The sequence below is a fragment of the Anastrepha obliqua genome, chromosome 1 (genome assembly GCF_027943255.1).
Source record: "Anastrepha obliqua isolate idAnaObli1 chromosome 1, idAnaObli1_1.0, whole genome shotgun sequence".
Taxonomy (NCBI): Eukaryota; Metazoa; Arthropoda; class Insecta; order Diptera; family Tephritidae; genus Anastrepha; species Anastrepha obliqua.
This window is the reverse complement of record NC_072892.1, coordinates 162,256,302-162,275,571: the sequence shown is the minus strand read 5'-3', so window position 1 is coordinate 162,275,571 and position 19,270 is coordinate 162,256,302. Positions and strand designations below refer to the sequence as shown.

At 36.1% G+C, this 19,270-nt stretch overlaps 1 protein-coding gene across 4 annotated transcripts; it reads left to right on the top strand.

Moving 5' to 3' along the window:
• Positions 1-3,117: 3,117 nt before the first annotated feature.
• LOC129239301 (uncharacterized protein DDB_G0286299) lies at positions 3,118-18,075 on the top strand. 4 transcript variants are annotated; one of them, XM_054874714.1, is made up of 2 exons: positions 3,118-3,265; positions 14,361-18,075. In XM_054874714.1, the coding sequence occupies exon 2, from the start codon at positions 14,401-14,403 to the stop codon at positions 16,201-16,203; it is 1,803 nt and encodes a 600-aa protein (XP_054730689.1). In that variant the 5' UTR covers positions 3,118-3,265; positions 14,361-14,400; the 3' UTR covers positions 16,204-18,075. The 4 variants fall into 4 exon arrangements, with proteins under 4 accessions (XP_054730689.1, XP_054730715.1, XP_054730697.1 ...); XM_054874740.1 differs by lacking the exon at positions 3,118-3,265 and adding an exon at positions 3,268-3,359; XM_054874722.1 differs by lacking the exon at positions 3,118-3,265 and adding an exon at positions 3,283-3,369.
• The last annotated feature ends 1,195 nt before the right edge of the window (positions 18,076-19,270 follow it).

Genomic DNA, 19,270 nt, shown 5'->3' with positions numbered 1-19,270 from the left:
TTCTTCTTCTTACTTTATTCATATACACATTCACAGTAAGTATCAGCGTTACTGTTCCTACATGTTCACAGTGAATATATTTTATAGTGGTGAAATTTTTCTGGTAATTTCATTGAAATTCACTTGAAGTGAATTACAGAATCTGCACGAATATTTTTTAGCAATAGAATATTACAAGGCTGTCACCAATCCACAAAGTCTACAAAATGAAGCGCTCATACTACCTTTCATTGAAAAGTATGGTTAAACTAGCACTGAAAACGCGGTCTTTACGGAAATACAGAGTTTTCTATTAAGCTGACCACCAACATGGCACAATTACCAGCGATTTGTTGCGGAGAAAAATACATCATGTATGGCGAAGTGCGGGTACAAATCCCAATTGAAAATTTTTATTTACCTGGGATTTATTGCTAATTTTTGGCGCTGTTTGTGGATTTTCTCTTTTTTTACTGCCCGTCGTCGAGACAACAGTTGGCGATATACTGTTCACTAGACAGGGCTAGTTTATTGGGCCGAGTCATTCCGATAACGTAGAACCGACTGCCATGGGAATGTGAAGGCACCCCGCATGACACTAACCACCTTTTCACATGCCCTTTAAAACCTACTCATTTAACACCCCTCTCCCTCTGGACCCAACCTATCGAAACTGCATGTTTCTTGGGCCTACCTTTAGATGAGCCAGACGAAGACGACCGGTGATATACCCTACACTGACGGGGCTTCTATTACTGCAACAACAACAACAGCAGTAGGCAAATAAAATGAAAATAAGTTTTATTTCGAAGAATTTATAGTGTTTCAAAAATGAGCCATCATTAAGATAAATACATAGAAAGTTAATTATTAAAAACAGATTTTTCCTTTTTTTTTTTTTTTTGATGCGCTTGTAAATAATTGCAAAAGCAATGCGTCATCTGATTTTTTGTTTCGCATGTCAACAGTACGACGATCGCATCGAAGTGATGGCACATGGACTTGTGTATAGTGTGTGTGCTACGGACTAGGCACAAATCGCTGAGAATTGTGTCCTGTTTATGGCCAGCTTTAGGGATGCATGTAAAATTAGTTGACTTGCTTTACCAAGCCGCGACAAACCTTTGAATGATATCATTATTCTGAGACAATGACACATTTTTAAAGGACTTTCAATCAAAAAATGGATTTAGTTAAGACTTTCCGCTCAGCTTGTTTTATGCCATTTAAACAGCGAAACGCCTTCCCAAATTTACGAGTATCCCAATTTAATCCATTTTTCTGGACTTTTTCATTCACACTCGTTCGGATGAGAGGAAAGAAAGACGTGACCAAATCGCTTTCATGGCAGTTAGTTCTAGATTCGGATTTAGTTAACACTTCTCACTCACCTTTTTGACGTGATAACGTCTTATAATTCGATTTAACAGGCTGCACGCACGAAAAAATGTGTCGTTACCTTGCTCATTTGTCGTTACCTTGCTCATTCCCGTTACCTTGAATGAACTGCAAGCGAAAGCGCGGAACGAACAAAGCAAACGAACGGCAACGTTCGACATCTTGCTCTCTCCTACTTAAGTGATATGTATGTATATGCGCGATTTACTTGAAGAATTTAAAATAAAACCGAGTTTGTTAATAATACCTGTTGTTTTAATGTTATTATTATTTTTTGACGTGATAACGTCTTATAATTCTATGTAGCCGGCTGCACGCACCAAAAAATGCGTCGTTACCTTGCTTGAACAGCATGTTATGTTATGATATGTTATGTTATGTTATGTTATGTTATGTTATGTTATGTTATGTTATGTTATGTTATGTTATGTTATGTTATGTTATGTTATGTTATGTTATGTTATGTTATGTTATGTTATGTTATGTTATGTTATGTTAAAGTATATTATGTTATGTTAATGTTACCTCATTCTCTATATCCATACAAAATATCTATCAAACAAATAAAATTAAAATTTTCTTTTGAAAAATGCAACCATTCAATCAGTATTTTCTTATGACGTTATCACGATAAACTATCGTCAGTAAACCGACATTACAGACAACCTCTTTTTTTCTGATTTAAACATCGACCGTTTTTGTAAATGCTTTACCAATTTTATGAATATCACAATTGAACTTATTTTGTCTGAACTCAATTTTATCTCGCTACCTCTCGTCAAACCGATGTCAGTAGTATATATATGTTTATATTTAACTCGATTCCCTTAGTCTATTACAAAAAGTCGTTATGTGAACTGAGCTGTAATATCTTCGCATACCGACCCCATTGGTAGGTAGGTGAAATGGTTGTAGTGAAACCTGGATATTTACGGAGAAAGTGCTCAACAGTCTCCTTCTCTGAAAGGTCCCCACAGCTTCTGCAATTGGGGTTAAATTGTGACTCTAGCATTTCCGCGTGAGTGCCGATCGTCCAGTGACCGGTAAACACAGCTAAGAGTTTGGAAATTAAATGGCGAGCAATCTAAAGGACTTTCTGAGTCCTTAAAGATGACAGATAAATTGGCTGATTTAGAGAAAAGCCCTGCTCCGACTTCCACTTCCATCTTGGAACCGTCAGTGAAGACAGAGGTGCAAGCTTCGGCCAGATTTCCCCTCAATCCAATCTTGCCTATTTGGAAAGATTGCTCTAGCACGACCCTCAAACTCTAGTTTGCGGATAGAGAGATCTGTTCGAAGTTCGGAGTAATACGGTGTTAACTGCTTGAAAATGCTACCATGTCCCTTAAGAAATTAGCTCCAGAGGCCAATCTTCTTTAACCTGATTGCACTTTGAGCTACGATTGAAATAATGTAAAACTCGATGGGAAGTAAGTGCAAAGGGACATTCCTTACTCTCGCAGAAAGAAAAGAGTAAATCCTTTTAGGCCCATTCCCCATTACAAAATTTAATAAGTATTTTTCCGTATATGCCATTCACTTTTGAAACCATCACAACATTAAAGAATTATCATGCGATGTGGCGATTCTGCAATCCACCTCCCATGTTAACCAACTCTTCACAAAGGTTTAGGTCTTCGCTACATTAAACTGTACTCATGCGTTATTATCTACACGCTTGATTTTCGCTATAGTGGAACATATTCTCTGACGTTTGCATCCATTCTTTCATTGCTTGTGAATGTGTAGCGGTGTGGTTTTCGTTTGAAGCGGACTTGTATGAGTGCATTGTAAACGGAAAGTTAAATCTGCATTTTATTTGGGATAAAAGAATAATAAACTAGAAGGTGTAATAAAACACGGATAACTAAAAATACACAAAGAAAAGGTTTGTGTGCAGTGTTTGTATGGTTAATAATTAAAAAGATTTTACATAATTTTGGCGGTATAGAGTGCTTGATGTTGAGGAGCGTCTGATAAATGTATGTTGAGGTAGGGAATTTGTTTAAATATACATAACTCTTTTCGTGTTGCATTAATTTGCCGGGAGCGGTGAAGCATTAAAAGTGCATGATGCGGTTTATGTGCAGGAAAGTTGAGAAAAAATGTAAAATCTTTAAAAGGCAAATATGAATATAACCTCATTGAGGGATAAAAAGTATTCTAATAAAAAAAAAAAACGGCCAACAAGAAAGCGACGAACCGCCATTTTTAAAACGCAGCAGGCCCGAGTCTAGCGACTCCTTTGTGTGCTACACTGATGGCGAATCTAATTGGGAAGCAGAGGCTATGAGAAAAACCCCGTGAGCACAAAAAAGCGAAGTTTATGTAAATAATTTATTTTTATTAAGTGAAATTATTTGCTAACTTCAGAATTGTGTATGAAAATAAAAGGCGACGTTTTATTATAAACTTGTGAGTTCGCGTCGTTTTCACTCGTCTCTCATTATTAGCAAGTTTGTGCTACGAATTAAACAATGAAAACAAAAAGTGAAAGATCAAAAAATCCCCCCAACAAATGGAAGCACACTACTGTGTGTACATCGTTCTTGCATATATGTATGCGTTCTGTGCATATGTATGTGCATGTATGTATTTAACATATAAAAACCATCTTGGTGTTGCATAGGTTTTTCGTTGCCTGACTAATTGACGCAGCAAGACTTTAACGGCTCTTTCGTTGAGTAGCTGGAATCACTTCCATATTTATGTTCTCAATCTACACATTGGATAATTGTGCTATTTTTCGTGCACCCCTTGGCGCCTCCAGCAACTACTTTCAATTATATTCCTAGGGTGGATGTGAAAATTAGTTTCAAGAAGAAATGTTTAAATTTAGTTTTGTTGATAGTGTATGAAAGCTTTTATATGCAATATATAATTATCCGTGTTTAGATAGGGGGTAACTAAAGTTTTCCAACAAAAAACTATTATAAAACCTAGTGACTAGCTTAAAAACAACCTCGGTTGTACGATACCTACTAGATCGTTCATGTGTAGGAAAATAAGCAAATTCTTTTTTGTATTTCTGCATTGTAGCGTAGTAACATTCGCTTTTGTACGCCTTACAACGAGTGTCGTAGGCACATTCTGCCGGCTCCGGCTGTTACGTCCCCACCCTAAAATTAACTATTCCAATCACATTCAGATGCATAGGGCTTTTTATTTGCTTTTGTATGCAGCGAAATGTTGCGAGGGCAGGTTCACTGATCGGATTTTACTAAAATATATTTATGTTGCATTTCAGGCGACGTTAACACAAACTATTTTTATACATTTTTCTGCAGCTATCAACAACAAAAAGTCTAACACCGAAACAATCATGCATTTGCACAGACAGCTGTCGTATGCACTTTCTATTTATGCTTATAAATGTGTATACATATATATAAATATATGTATATGCAATCTACTCATACACTCATGGACAATAAATATACATATATGGGACATTTTGACCACTTTACTTTTGTTTCACCAAAATTTCAAACTTCGCAATTATAATTTTTAGAATAATTCTTGGCATGCTCATTTGGCATTGGTTTTATAGCCCATTTATTTGGTATAATAAAATGCTAGCCATTTTCTCCCATATAATAATAATCTGTTATTTTCGAAGGTAGCTTTATTAATGTTTCCAAGGTTACATATTTCTTTCGACAAATTAAGTAAATATGAGCTTAAAAACTAATAGTGAGAGTCAAAATGTAAATTGTTGTTGTTATGTAACAAAGGGAAATAGATTGGTTTAGATAATGTCAGTAAAGAAAAGATCAGTTTGTAAGGGGACAAATTAAGAAATGTGAAAAAGATATGTAGGAATATAAGTAGGAGAGGTAAGGAGAGAATAAGTAAGAAAGCGTGTGTTGTTGGTATTAGGAGCATGGTTATGTGAGTATATAAAAAAACTAGCAAACCCGGCCCCCTTCGCTGGGCACACTAAAATAGAATAGATATGGTTTAGAACAGAAAATATATGGTTTTCATATTATTTATTTCTTTATTCTTTATTCAAGCGCTTTGGCCTAAACAATATTTTTTGTTTTTCTATTTGTTTTTGAGTAAATATAAAATATAAATTGAAAATCAGGAAAAAAGAAGATTGTTTTTAAATTTCAAATCAACGCATATGAATAAACAATCGTCTTTTTTCCTGATCATCCATGAATTTTTCGTTTCAATTTATATGTTTTATTAAGCATTGGAGCTTTTTTAACCATTATCCATTTATATTTTTCAAAAACAAAAAAAAAAACGAAAGAAATTGTTTTTTCCACGAACACATAATTTCATTCGGATTTCACATTAAATTCTCAAATTTCGTAAGAAATTATTCACTGTTCCAAAATCCACTCCAAAAAAAATCACAAACAATGTTTACATGTTGCACTTACGTTTTTTCCTTATGGCATCCAAATCAGAAAGAAATATTGACACATTGTAACTCACACTGTCAATTTGACAGTTCAGTTCCACCCCAAGCGTTAAAAAAGTAAGCGACATTATGGCTGGCTCAAAAGAACGCTGTACCCGTTGCCACTGCTCCGAATTACAACCAAACTTTACGAAACCCATTTTCAATACTTAACAATGTGCATAAGTTTGGTTTAATTCGGTTCAAAGACACGGCGGATCCACGTTTTGGCATATATTTCGAGACCCTAGTCATCAATAGGTATGAAAATTACCCCGTATTAAAGCACTTATCAACAGCTTTCATTTGATATCCATATTGTACAAACTAGGGTCCACGTTTTGGTCTCTATCTCGAGACCCTAGTCACGGAGCGGATGGAAATACTCTGAACTAAAGTATTCACCAACAGCTTCCATTAGATACCCATATTGTACATACACATCCGAAGGTTACCCGGGTCCACGCTTTGACCTATATCTCGAGACCCTATCTACCAATAGGTATCCAAACTATACGGAAACCATCTTCAATACCTCCTTAACAATGTGTGTAAGTTTGGTTTAATTCGGTGCAAAGACCCTAGTCATCAATAGGTATGAAAATTACTCCGTATTAAAGCACTTATCAACAGCTTTCATTTGATACCCATATTGTACATACACAACCAAAGGTTACTCGGGTCCACGTTTTGACCTATATCTCGAGACCCCAGTCACGGAGCGGCATGAAAAATACTCTGTACTAAAGCATTCACCAACAGCTTCAATTTGATATCCATATTGTACAAACACATTCTAGGGTCCACGTTTTGGTCTCTATCTCGAGACCCTAGTCACGGAGCGGCATCAAAGATACTCTGAACTAAAGCACTCACCAACAGCTTCCATTTGATACCCATATTGTACATACACATCCGAAGGTTACCCGGGTCCACGTCGTGACCTATATCTCGAGCCCTATCCACCAATAGGTATCCAAACTATACGGAAACCATCTTCAATACCTTCTTAGCATTGTGTGTAAGTTTGGTTTAATTCGGTGCAAAGACACGGCCGGTTAGCGAACACACACAAAAAGTTGACTTTATTTTATATATAAGATATTTTTCAGATTGTGTCCGAAAAATCCAAATATCTTACGGAACCCTATTTTTTTCCAAAATAAAATGTAATCCATGTTACTCTTGGATAATGTAGTTTTCGAATGGTGAAAGAATTTTTAAAATCGGTCCAGTAGTTTTTGAGCCTATTCGTTACAAACAAACAAACAAACAAAGTTTTCCTCTTTATAATATTAGTATAGATGTCAAACGTACGTAATTAATTTCCCCTTACGTACGCATTCTGAGAAATTGTCAGTATATATTCGCTATGGGAACGATTATACTTTGAAATATGCAGCTAAAACCATCGGTCCATCGACAACAATTTATGCTTATGCTACTACTACAACAACAATAGCAACATTCTCTCCACTAACCGGAATTAAAAACCTATCAAATCCATTGGTGTTAATTTTGCGTCAAGGTGTTTGTATGTTTTTGTGGTTGTAACAACATGAAACTTTTCCCTTGTGAGAGCATATGTTATGGCCGGTTATGACCCTACTACAAGCGTCTTTGCATATTCCCCTATTCGGAACCAAAATTACATATTTAAAGTTAAGAATAAATAGAATTTTTTGTTTGATTTTGTCTCTCTCCTCCACTGCATCAAACGCATTAGATGGCTGTAGATGGCTGTAGATGGGTTTTCTTGGTTTAATTTTTCGCAGTTTGTGGTCTACATTATGGCATCGGAACGGTACTCTAGTGCTACTGGTAGTGTACCCGTGATACTCTTGCCATCTAGCCGATATATCTACCTTGATTTTTCGGGGTGTTATGGCCTATGTGGGAACTTCGTTTATCTGAACTTCAATCTTAGAACCTTATAAAAAAAACTAAAACAATAATTTCCTTATTAGAATATTCTGAGTTAAAATGTCCCGATTTATATTCACTACAAATGAGCATTCCATGGAATGTATAATTTTGAAGTGTAAAGAACACTATGTATGTTCATACATATATACAATAGTATCTAGCGTTACAAACAAATTATATATTTAATATTTCGATTTTAGACGTTCTACCTAGTTCCACCATCTACATACAGACGTTTTGATATGCAGTATTGTTGGACCTGAAACTAACCTAACCTTCTAAAATCCCTTACCTGCTCTGAATTCGTCACAATTCACTCGTATTGAAAGACTAGCAACCTTTCCCGATTGTAGCGCACAAACTATCAGAACGAAAAAAAAAATAACTAATGGGTTGTTTGCCTGGCGATAACTTGTTTGTTTTTCTCGCCATTTTTGTTTTGCTCATTTTCCTGGCTTAGTTTTTTTACCCTCCCGCCGTGCCACTCTACGCCGCTTCGCGTCATTTCAACTAGGCAACCGGCAAGCTAAACGGTGCTTCTGCTATGTTGCACTAGGTTGCTGTCTTCTTTACCTACGGTCAATGTTGTTTCTGTTTGGTTGGCTATAGTTGAGAAAAAACGGCAACAGAAACTGTTCGTATGTATATATTTGTGTATGTAGGTATTTACGGCATAATTTTATGTACATTTTTGTCTGTGTTCTTATACATATTTTCATAAAAGTGCATACAAACTTATTGTGTACAATTATATATATATACATGCATATGTATGTAACATATGCTGTCGTTGCTGAGGGCTTGGCGCATGTTGTGATGCCTAGAAACGCTTGATAGCGTACGACTTGAGCAATTTTCAAGTCAAATCAAAGCAATTTACAACTAATTCGTTTCTTACACGATAGATACTATACGTTCCCAAAAAATACGTATAAAAAATAAAAAAATGTGGTGAAAACAATGTTAAAAATTCTTTTTAGAGTTCAGTTAAGAATTTATTTCATGCTTACACATTTTACTTTGTTAATATGTTATAAGAAATAAAATATTAAATGGTGAGAGCAAAAACTACCGAGTCTCAGAGAGTTTTCCTGACACTAATTAAAAGGCTCTTCGTACATGCGTTGAAAAATCTCACTCTATTTGCTCTATGAGATTCAAGAAAAATGCATAAAGATTGAAAATCGTGTTAAAGTAAAGCAAATTCGTATAAAACGAGAATTAGTTTTAATTATATATTCATTTCGTTTCCTACTAGATTTTTGTCGAATTATATATTTTCTTAACACGATATCTTGAATTATTTAAATCAGGTTGTCGATGGTAATTTACGATTCAATTATGAGCTGTATTAAGAAATTCGATATTAACAAACTAGGTAGATTACCATCTCATAAATTGCCTACGTATAAGAGAAAAATAAATTCTTGAATAAATGTTTTCTATTTTTTTACTGTGAGCGACAGTCGGTTCTACGTTGCCGAAACGACCCGAATTTATATCTGGCCAAGGACCGGATCACAAAATAATGTTTGAGGAATGTTTTGTGCTATTGTTGTAGAAATATGCCTTTGCTTTAAAAATTTTGTCTCGCCGTAACAGGAAATCAATGGAGTATATCGCTGGTAATTATTCAGGCAGAACTATTTTCAAATATATGTTGCTTTTTGGCAAGCCCCATTATGTGCTGATGTGTGCATGTATAAAATATTTGGCTGCATTGTTTTCATAGCACCGGAAATAAGGGCGATTTCAGTTCTGTAGGTAGTTATTAGGTATTTTCTTATACGAGGGTTGCCTTTTATATTATGCGCCCAGTAATGAAAATAATAATATAATATTGAAAATGGCTTTACTGTTTTTTCAAAATATTCTCCTTGAAAGTCTGCACTTGCTTGATCTGATTTTCAAAGCATTTTCGTCACGAGCTGTTTAACACATTGACTGCCACGTCGGCCATATATGTGTGACACTGTACTATGCGGTTTACGCCACGTGGGACACATATGTCCGACACGACTATTATTCTCTCTCGCCATGTCACACAACAACGATTGACGATAAATATGATTTTATTGCAATAATAAAATATATGGCTTGACATGAAATTTGTGTTATGGCCTCTGGTGAGGATACAGCATGCTTGACTGCGCTTTGTATGTGTTAGTGCAGTCGGGTGGCGTCGTGTCACACATACTTGTTGTCGGTAAAAATCAAAAATTTTAGATATTAGCGTCAAGCACCTGACACGCACACATATAAAGTTCTTGTCAAACAATGCTTGACCGTCACCAGAGGCCATTATAGTGGCTTCGGCGCAGCTCAAAAAATAATTCTGTTTGCAAAAATAACGGATTCAAACATCAAAATACATTGTCGTCATATAACGTTGTTTGGTGTTTGCTTGCAAAAGCAACATTCTCCCAATTGTTTTGTTTTTGCAAAACGAAGTAGAGCTTGACATATGTGTGTGACATATTAATTAGTTAAAAACTGCCTGTTTCTAAGCAGAAAATATTACCAGCACTACCCTATATTCCAATTTTGACGTCTCTGATGAGATTTAAAAAAAAAATGCTGTGGCCCCAGAGCATCTTATTTGCTGAAAGTGCCTTGCCAGTCAATGTGTTAAAGCCTTCAGCGGCTTCTCCTGGCGTTAAAAAACGTTGAGCAAACATTTTATTTTTGATGTTCGGTAACAAAAAGAAATCATTTGGTGCCAAATTAGGGCTGTGAATAACCCATTAATTTGATATTTTCATTGCCCAAAAACTTCCTTATGTGGCCCGGTGCGCGAGAGCTCGCACGGTTACAACAACAACAGCTCGCATTGTCTTGGTGAAGAATGTTTCGTCTTAGTAATTCTCCGAAATCTTCTGGCAAACAAAGGGTTGTGTAGCACTCAGAATTGACTGTTTTAAGTTTCTCTAGTGGTGCAGTTGCGACATGACCAATTTTTTTGAAAAAGAAAACCGACTACCATTTAATTTGGCGCCCTTCTTTCGCGATCCCCTTTTGTTGGATTAAGTTCGCCCATTCTGCCGATTGCTGTTTTTTCCCCGCTTATATGCTTCGATCCAAGATTCGTTACGTGTTAAGATGTCATAGACGTGCTTTGAACCGCAGCGACTGAATTTCTTCAAGATTTCTCTATACCAATCGACACGTGTCATTTTTTGGGCAGTTGTCCAGTTATGCCATTTTCAACGAGTACAAATCTTCTTGGTGACCAAATAAACATGCAATGTGTGCGGGTCCCACTAATGCCGAAGGATGCTATTGCGATGCGAATATGCCATATTACGATCTTGCATAATCAACTGACGCACAGCAACCACTTTTTGTGGCACAACAACCGTCTTTAGACGGGCTTCACGAAATTCATCCTGCAATTATCAACGACCTTGATCAATTCACTCCCCTGTCTCGATAATTCACGTCGAAAATCGTAATAAATCATCGTATGAAGTTTTTCACGAGATAATTTCATATTTCGGGCGAGTTGAATTTTTACTCACTAAAAAAAAGAGCAAAAAAAGTACTGCAAAAAAATAATAATTTTTTCATTAAAAAATATCGAATTACAGCTCAGCACACGTAGTGCTGCAAAGGCGTAAAATATAAGAGGCAACCCTCGTACATACTCCAACTAGATAGCTATTCGGTATGGGTTATTATGCATTTTAAATGTAAAGTTTGTATGAATTCTTTCCTATATTTTCAGCTATATCATCGGCTATTGAACATTTTTGAATAACACAATGTATGAATAGCCAAATTATAAAAACCCCTATTTTTCATAAAAATATATTATAGTTCATAGCATAATACCAAAAAGAGCGTTGTTGTTGTTCTCTCCATACATGTAAAGGGAATTGTGCTGGCGTGACAAGTCTTGGGCCGGATATATGTAAATCAGGCTCATTCCGGTATTGTATAATGGACTGTCGTGGGAATGCCAGGAAAGGAAATTTCTGAAAAAGTTTTGAGCTGCTTTGAAAGCCGAAGCCACTTCCAAAATTATATAAAGTATAAAAACTTACATACCATTTGTTTGAATATACATATGTAAGCAAAAAATATGTATGCACCTAACACCAGTATGCAGATTAAGTTACATTCCATTCTCAATCGTGAATATTTCAATTTTTTTTTTTACTATGAACAAATTATAACCGCATTCATTGTACTCTTTGCAGTAGCATTGTTATATATGCACATATGTATGTACATACATTAGGGTGCGCATCGCTCCTCATACAAAAAATAAGTGAAACTATTTGGCGAACGGAATTATGCAATTTATTATATTTAAAAAAAAATGTACGAACGGAAAATACTTAAAAAATTGAGTTCTTATACCCACGCACTTGTGCAAAAATTGATAATCTTAGTTTGGGGTAAAAGAAATTCATTATTTCCTCGGTAGATGGCTGTGACATTTCACACTAAAAAATTCTTTTGCTGTGTTTTCTTTGTTCCATTCAGTTGTGAGCATTGTACATTTCTATAAGTAAAAACCACTCTCAGTCGGTTGTCAAAAAATGCCCACAGTTGAGATCACCTGATTCCGAAACGCCATTTTATGAAACATAAATGCATGAAAAATACAATGCGCTCAACCAAAAAGACCAACAACTCACACCATCACTCAAGTCTTTTTCCCCAAACTAATATTTGTAACAGTTGTACGTAAACATAAAAAAAACATAACGTTTGTACGTAACAGCATAATCAAGGCACCCTAATGCATTTACGTAGTACACACCAACAACAATAGTAGTAACTGGTTCCTAATTTGCTTGCTCCTTGTGAGCTTTAATTCAGTGAAATGCAGTGACACGTACAGTGAACGCGCGAAAATGGGAACATTCACTTGTATGAATACTTTAATTTATACCTGCCTGTCTTGGGGAAAGCTAGGGGCACTATTTCTGTTATGATATGACACCCAGGCAACAATAAATGCTCCCAACTCTTTCTAAGTTATATCAAAGCTGGTGCTGGAAAGTCTTGATAAGCTGAATATCTTAGGTCAAAGCAAGTACGTATTCCATGGGTTCTAGGGTACATAGGAATTACTGGGAACGAAATGATAGATAAATTAGCCATGAAAGGTGCGGCCTCACCATATATAGGCCCATGGCCAGTTAGTGGCCTTGGAAGAGGTAATGTCTCCTCTCTAAAGCTGCAATTAGAGGTTCTGTGCCGTTGCCATAACCGTAACCATTTCAATCAGCTGTTCTTATCAAACATATGGGCATCACTGTAAACACCGTAACCATAATCGTAGTCGTATGTATTCATTGTCGCATGTCGGCATTTAGCGGCCCAAATTAGTTCGTAGCTGATAGGCTCGCGACGTCTGTCGTTCGGAGCGATAAGATACACATAGGTATAGTAAAAGAGTCACGTTTTCATTCAAATACATTAGGGGGGCCATTAGCGATGAAGACTTATATTTTTTTATAATGTAAACTTACGATGTGAGAGAACGGTAGAGTCAACGAATTTCAGTTCTTCGATTCAGTCTCTGAGGGCCACTACCAGAGGAACCAGCAGTCTTTTTATATATGTATTTTATATTTTATCCTACACACGATGACTAAGCTGCCTAGAGATGATCAGTCAGAGTTCTGACGAATATTACTTTGAATCTGATAAGACGGACGATGACGGGGTTACTTCGTCTATTTGAACGATACCACATAATGCCGGAATATAAAACGTATACCTAAATACAACCAAACTTCTTTTTGTTGTTGTTGTTTTTTTTAGTTGATAATTATTTTTTTATTTTATGAAAATTTTTTCTTGTGTTAAATAAAGCCTTAGTTTTTATAACGTTTAACGCATTATTTTCTGTACTGTGCACTCCAATTCCTCTCGTCCTCAGCGATGCTCGCCCGTCTAGCGGCTCCGTTCCCAAATGGTTCATTTATGGGACCATTATACACATTCCTCAAGTAAACCTTGCGTACTGAACCCATTTATCAAAGGTAACTGCCCAAGCAACATAGTATTACCAACCATTCGAGGTCATTATGCCCCGCACCCAGGCCACGAGGATTCTGCTGTTACCGTGGCGCCGCAATGTTATGGCGGATTCTTATAGAACTCGACAAAAGAAAACGAAATGAAAGAGTAAAATTTTTTGATATCTCGCTTAGTTTGCGAGATATTAATTTTCTTTGTATATGGTATTTTTATTTGCCCGCCACTGTACTTCTATCGAGACTTAAAGATTGTGCAATGTTCTACAGAAGTTGTAAGGGCAGCTGTAAATTGCGCTCTATACTAACAGCGTTGAAGTGCTTTTATTATCTCGCTAAGATAAGCCTCTTATTCAATTGAACTGAGGCGTACGCATACCAGAGGAACTACATACATATTTGTCTTGTTTGTCCCACGCGTCTAAATAATTTTTCAAATATTTCTATATGTGTTTGTTTTAGTCGCACAGCATAGCAGAGAATGTAAATAGAATAGTGGAAAATGTAACTGGTTGGTTACTTATTTTCACTTTCAATGAGACATTTTTTAAGGTGGGTGGGCAAAGAGGTGCGTTGTAACGTAGTTTATTACTAAAATCCTTACTTATTTTAAAATAATTGAATTATGTATTTGCATTTATTTTTTCTAGATACTCTAAGGATATCACAGGATAATCACTACTAATCAACATGTCGGCTAAGACAGCAACACAACAACCGCGACGTGCACCACTTTCGCTCTCTGGCGGTAAGCAGCACAATCAAAATAGTGGCAAATCTGCAGACTCCAACGTTAATTCAAGTAATGGCGCTAGTGCTAAAAATGATAAGCATTCTGCTAGTCAGAAGGTCGAGCCTACTATTAACGATACAAAAGAAGTGAAGAAATCTCAGCATACAGAAAAGAAGCAGCCGCAGCAGCAGCAATCCGTTAACAATGAGACTGTAAAGAAAAATGAAAAAGTAGACGAAAAGAAATCTCAAAATGGCACCGGCAAAGATTCCACTAATGGTGGTGAAAAGGAAAAACAACAGAATGGCGCTGATAAACAAGAAAATGGTAATGCTAATGGCACCAATGCCAAGTCGGGCAATACAAATTCGAACAGTAATGCAGCCGCCAAGTCGACTACAAAGTCAAATGAGAAAACTGCTACGCCGGTCGTGAAAGAAGATGTAAAGGACTTGGAGAAAGAAAAAGAGAAGGAGAAAGAAAAGAAAAAAGAGAATGGACAGGAAAAGGTTATCGAGAAAATCGAAAAAGAAACGAGATCCCGTCGCCATGACACGGCTGCAGCCGAGGCTGAGAAAAAGCAAACAGAGAAGACCGAACCTAACAAAAGCGATGAAACAAAAACTGAAGTGGCAACACCAACTTCCCGTTCAAGTGCTGCTCAGGCCAAGTCGAGCGCTACACCGACAAAAGGTGTGAACAGATCATCTGGAGCCAACACACCCACAAAAGCAGTGGAAAAATCGAGTGCTTCGCTGCGAACCAAGACTGTTACCACTGTCATAGACGATGCCGAGATGGAATCGCTCGCCGTAGAGTCGTCACCAGTAAAACCACAGAAGAACTCGGTTTCCACAGCAGCTGCTCCTACTGTTGTCTCCCAATTACAACCACCCGTCGCCACTTCGACTCCAGGCAAGATTTTACAATCAACACAAAAGGTGAAATTGCAAACTCCCGCTGCCAAGTCAGAGATCCCAATAAATATACAGAATACTGGCAGTTTACCGGATCGCAACAATGCGCCACGCACCTTCACACAGATCGGTGGACGTCGCAGCATACGTCCAATAAACGAATATACGCCTTCGAAATTCCAAAGCAACTCGCAATTTCGTGAATCTTATCGTCGTATTAATACCGAATTGGATGTCAGTTCGACCACCAATACCAGCATGAATGTCACAGTTGGATCTGAGGTGCCGAATAGCTCGTCCTTTTCGTTCTTCGGTCGTGGGCGCAAACGCGATCGTACACCACCACAACAATCACAATCAACCATAGAGATGCATACCGATGCTGCTGACTATTCGCCGCCAAAACGTGCACGCTTGGATATGTATTCCTTCTTTAGTGTGGTCTCTTCGCCAATAACAATGCTGCGTTCGCGTCTTTCGAAAGCTACCATACAAAGTAGTACGCCGATGAAGTTAAGCTCCAAACTAGCAGACGATGATGAAGAGGCCGAGGTACAAAATGTTTCCGGCATTTCAATCGAAGAACAGATCGTCGAAGGCGCCGAAAGTGAGGAGAAGACTGCCACCGAAGATGTGACGGTGGGCAAGAAAAGTGACGCTGAAACTGCGCCCAAGACAGATTCGCCTATGAAGGTTGACGAGATATGCGGCATTGAGAAGGGTGATGAAATAGACTTAAAGGGGGGCATTGAAGCAAAGTCCCTGGATATACACGAACTTCCAGCCGTCACAGCAGATACTTCCGTAACCTCCGCTAAGAATAGGAGATGTAACGTCATGTAAGGAGAGGAAAGTAATGAAATCAAGCGTATTGTTTATAATAGTTACCATATTTTTCTTTAAATGTATCACTTTAAACGTACATATATGTTCAATCCTTCGAAAAGTTAATTAAAATATTCTACTATATACGTACATGCATATTTATAATTATTACATTCAGTATGAAATGTATATGTTTAAGTGCAGAAGACGTGTTTAGTTATATAAGAGTGTATCGCAGTCCAAAAACAAAAAAAAAAAAACATTGTTTAGTAATACTTTCTTCTGTATGCAATTTAATTAAATGTTTATGTATAATTTGGTATTTGTGTAGAAAATTACAATTATTTCTTAAAAACTATGCCGTTGAAAATGTTTCGTACTAAAAATTAGTAAAGCAGTATAAGGCAGATATCAAATACTAATTTGGATAAACGATTGTTGCTAGCTAATAATATGTCTGTTCATGTAAAAATTATGCAGTAACTGAATTTCTGAGAATGCTCTCGCAAAAAGAAAAATATCAAAAAAAAAGTACATGAACGCAAAACCAGTAACAATTTGCAAGTTTTATGAACAGCTGATTGAATTGTTGGCTGGAAACATCACCAAAATTTAAAATTTTTCAGTTGAGCTACCGCGTATTAAATTTGAAAAAGGATAAAGCAAATAAAATGCAAAATAACGAGCTTCGGAATCACTTAATTTTATTTTCTCCACAATAATTTATTTCATTTAATCATCGCTGTCGGATGCAAGACATTCCATTAGCAATTGCAATTCACAAATTTTAATTCGTGCTTATTTTTACTTTACGATCAACTGTTTTTCTCACTTGTTTTTCTTACAAGTAAAAATTTAACCGGTAAAAACTTGCAACTTCCCTTCAAAATGAAATGTCATTTTGTTCTCTCACTTTCCCCTACTTTGCAAGTCTATTGGATACATGAACACCAAAACTTGATAATTTGTAACAATTGTTAGAAATTATTTGCCTCATGAGCAGATAACATGAAAGCGATTATTGTTGAAATTGCCTTATACTGCTCCAACAGAAAGAATATGACATTTCGAGTTTGGTCACGAATTTTATTGTAACTGTCTTTGGCGGAATTTGCAAGGTGAATTCTTAGAAGGTGACTTCGCTAGAGCAGCAACAACACTTACATGCATTTTGCTTTTGTAATTTGGTAGTCTGATTGCCAAAATTTCCATGAGAATGTCAACAAACTAATAAGACAACAACAAAGAAGCGGGACACTCTAACCAGTAAAACGCAAGAAAAAACCATCAAATCTGCTATAGCGAAATCTTCTGTGGATTCGCCTTGATAGAGTTGCTTAATGCTCGACCAAGAGCCAGTATATTGTTTTTTTAATCGACTGCAAATTTATCTCATATAATAAATATTATTCTCTTATGTTTTTTTTATATATCACTTTTTGCTTAGAAAAACATAAAAGAACAAATATTTAAAAGAAAATTGGAAATAAGCATATAAAAAAAATTATTTCGAAATTTCCTGTTCGGTTTATAGATTAGAATAATTAATTTTAGTCGAAGCTAAAAATCATATCCCAATTGATTTCTTATGAAACAAATGAATTAAAGATACTTTATCGCATAAATATATGCAGGTATTTGTAATACCTTACGAACTTTTAACTGTTTGTAATTGTCAAAAGATTTATTTGTGCATTAATTTTGTTTGTAAAATGTAAGGCCTGACTCAAATGCGAGGGTCGATCAACCACAACATATGCATTATAATTTCAGCATATCTAAGTATGTAATAAAATAATTATAAACACATACGTAATACATAATCATAGTTTTATGGCGATTTTAATCAGTATCCGATATTCTTAAAAATAAAGCAAATTTTATAACAAATTTAACGCCGTTTAAATGTAAAATTACTAATCAGGAAGAGATACGAAAAAAGTAAGTAATCAGAACAAAACAAACACTGGCATGATAACGCATGGCGCAGAAGCTTGGACGATGACAATATCCGATGAGGCGTCCCTTAGTGTTTGAGAGAAAGATTCTGCGAAAGATTTTTGGACCTTTGCACGTTCGTGACGTCGATGAAACAATGAGCTGTATGAGCATATATTATTATAGGATAAGAAATCGTGGAAAAATAAAACAAATATTTTTGCACCAAATTGTCACAAAAATCTTCCGCGCAAATTAGTTTGAGGTGTGATGAAAATTACGCGAGATCCGAAGTTAAATCCGAAACAGCTGATTGTCAGACAACAGAAAGTTTTATATAATTTTTCATTTTTTTCTGCTTATTTAATACACCAAAACAGCCTAAAAAGTCATGAGAAAGTTAAGAAGCATTTTCTAAGAGACTACTCCGATTCTTTAGATATTCCAGAGCCTGCTAAAAATAATATTATATGTATGTAGTAGATTTCAAACTGCAGCAACAAATATCAAGGACGATTCCATTTCGAGTTTTTCCTGTAATTTTTTTTATTAATTTCTGTTGCTGTTTTTGTTATTGTTGTTGTAGTAGTAAGAGAGGACCCCGTCAGTGTAGAGTATATCACCGGTTGTCTTCGTCAGGCTCATCTAACGGTAGGCCCAGAAAACATGCTGTTTCGACGGGTTGGGTCCAAAGGGAGAGGGGTGTTAGATGAGTGGGTTTTAAAGGGCATGTGAAAAGGTGGTTAGTGCCGTGCGGGGTGCCTTCACATGCCGGACATAAGTTACGTACATATGTCGGGGTCAATCTATATATATAAAAATGAAATGATGTTCGTTTGTACGCATTTTTTTGGGCCGATACGAGGCCAATTTTATTCGTTCTTTTTTCATATTATAGGGATCCACTAGGGGAAGGTTTTTAACAAAAAAAATTTCTTTTAAATATTTTCTTCATATAAAAAAAAGAAAAAATCAAAATATTGTACAAAACAAAACTTGCTCGATTCTTAGATTAAAGTAAGTTTCGAATCGACATTCATTTTATGTGTACAACTTTTTTTGAATTTTTCGTTATTGTATACAGAAATTTTTTTTTTTTTATTTCTTCCATAAAATATTACACCTGTCGTTAGACAATAAGTAATTT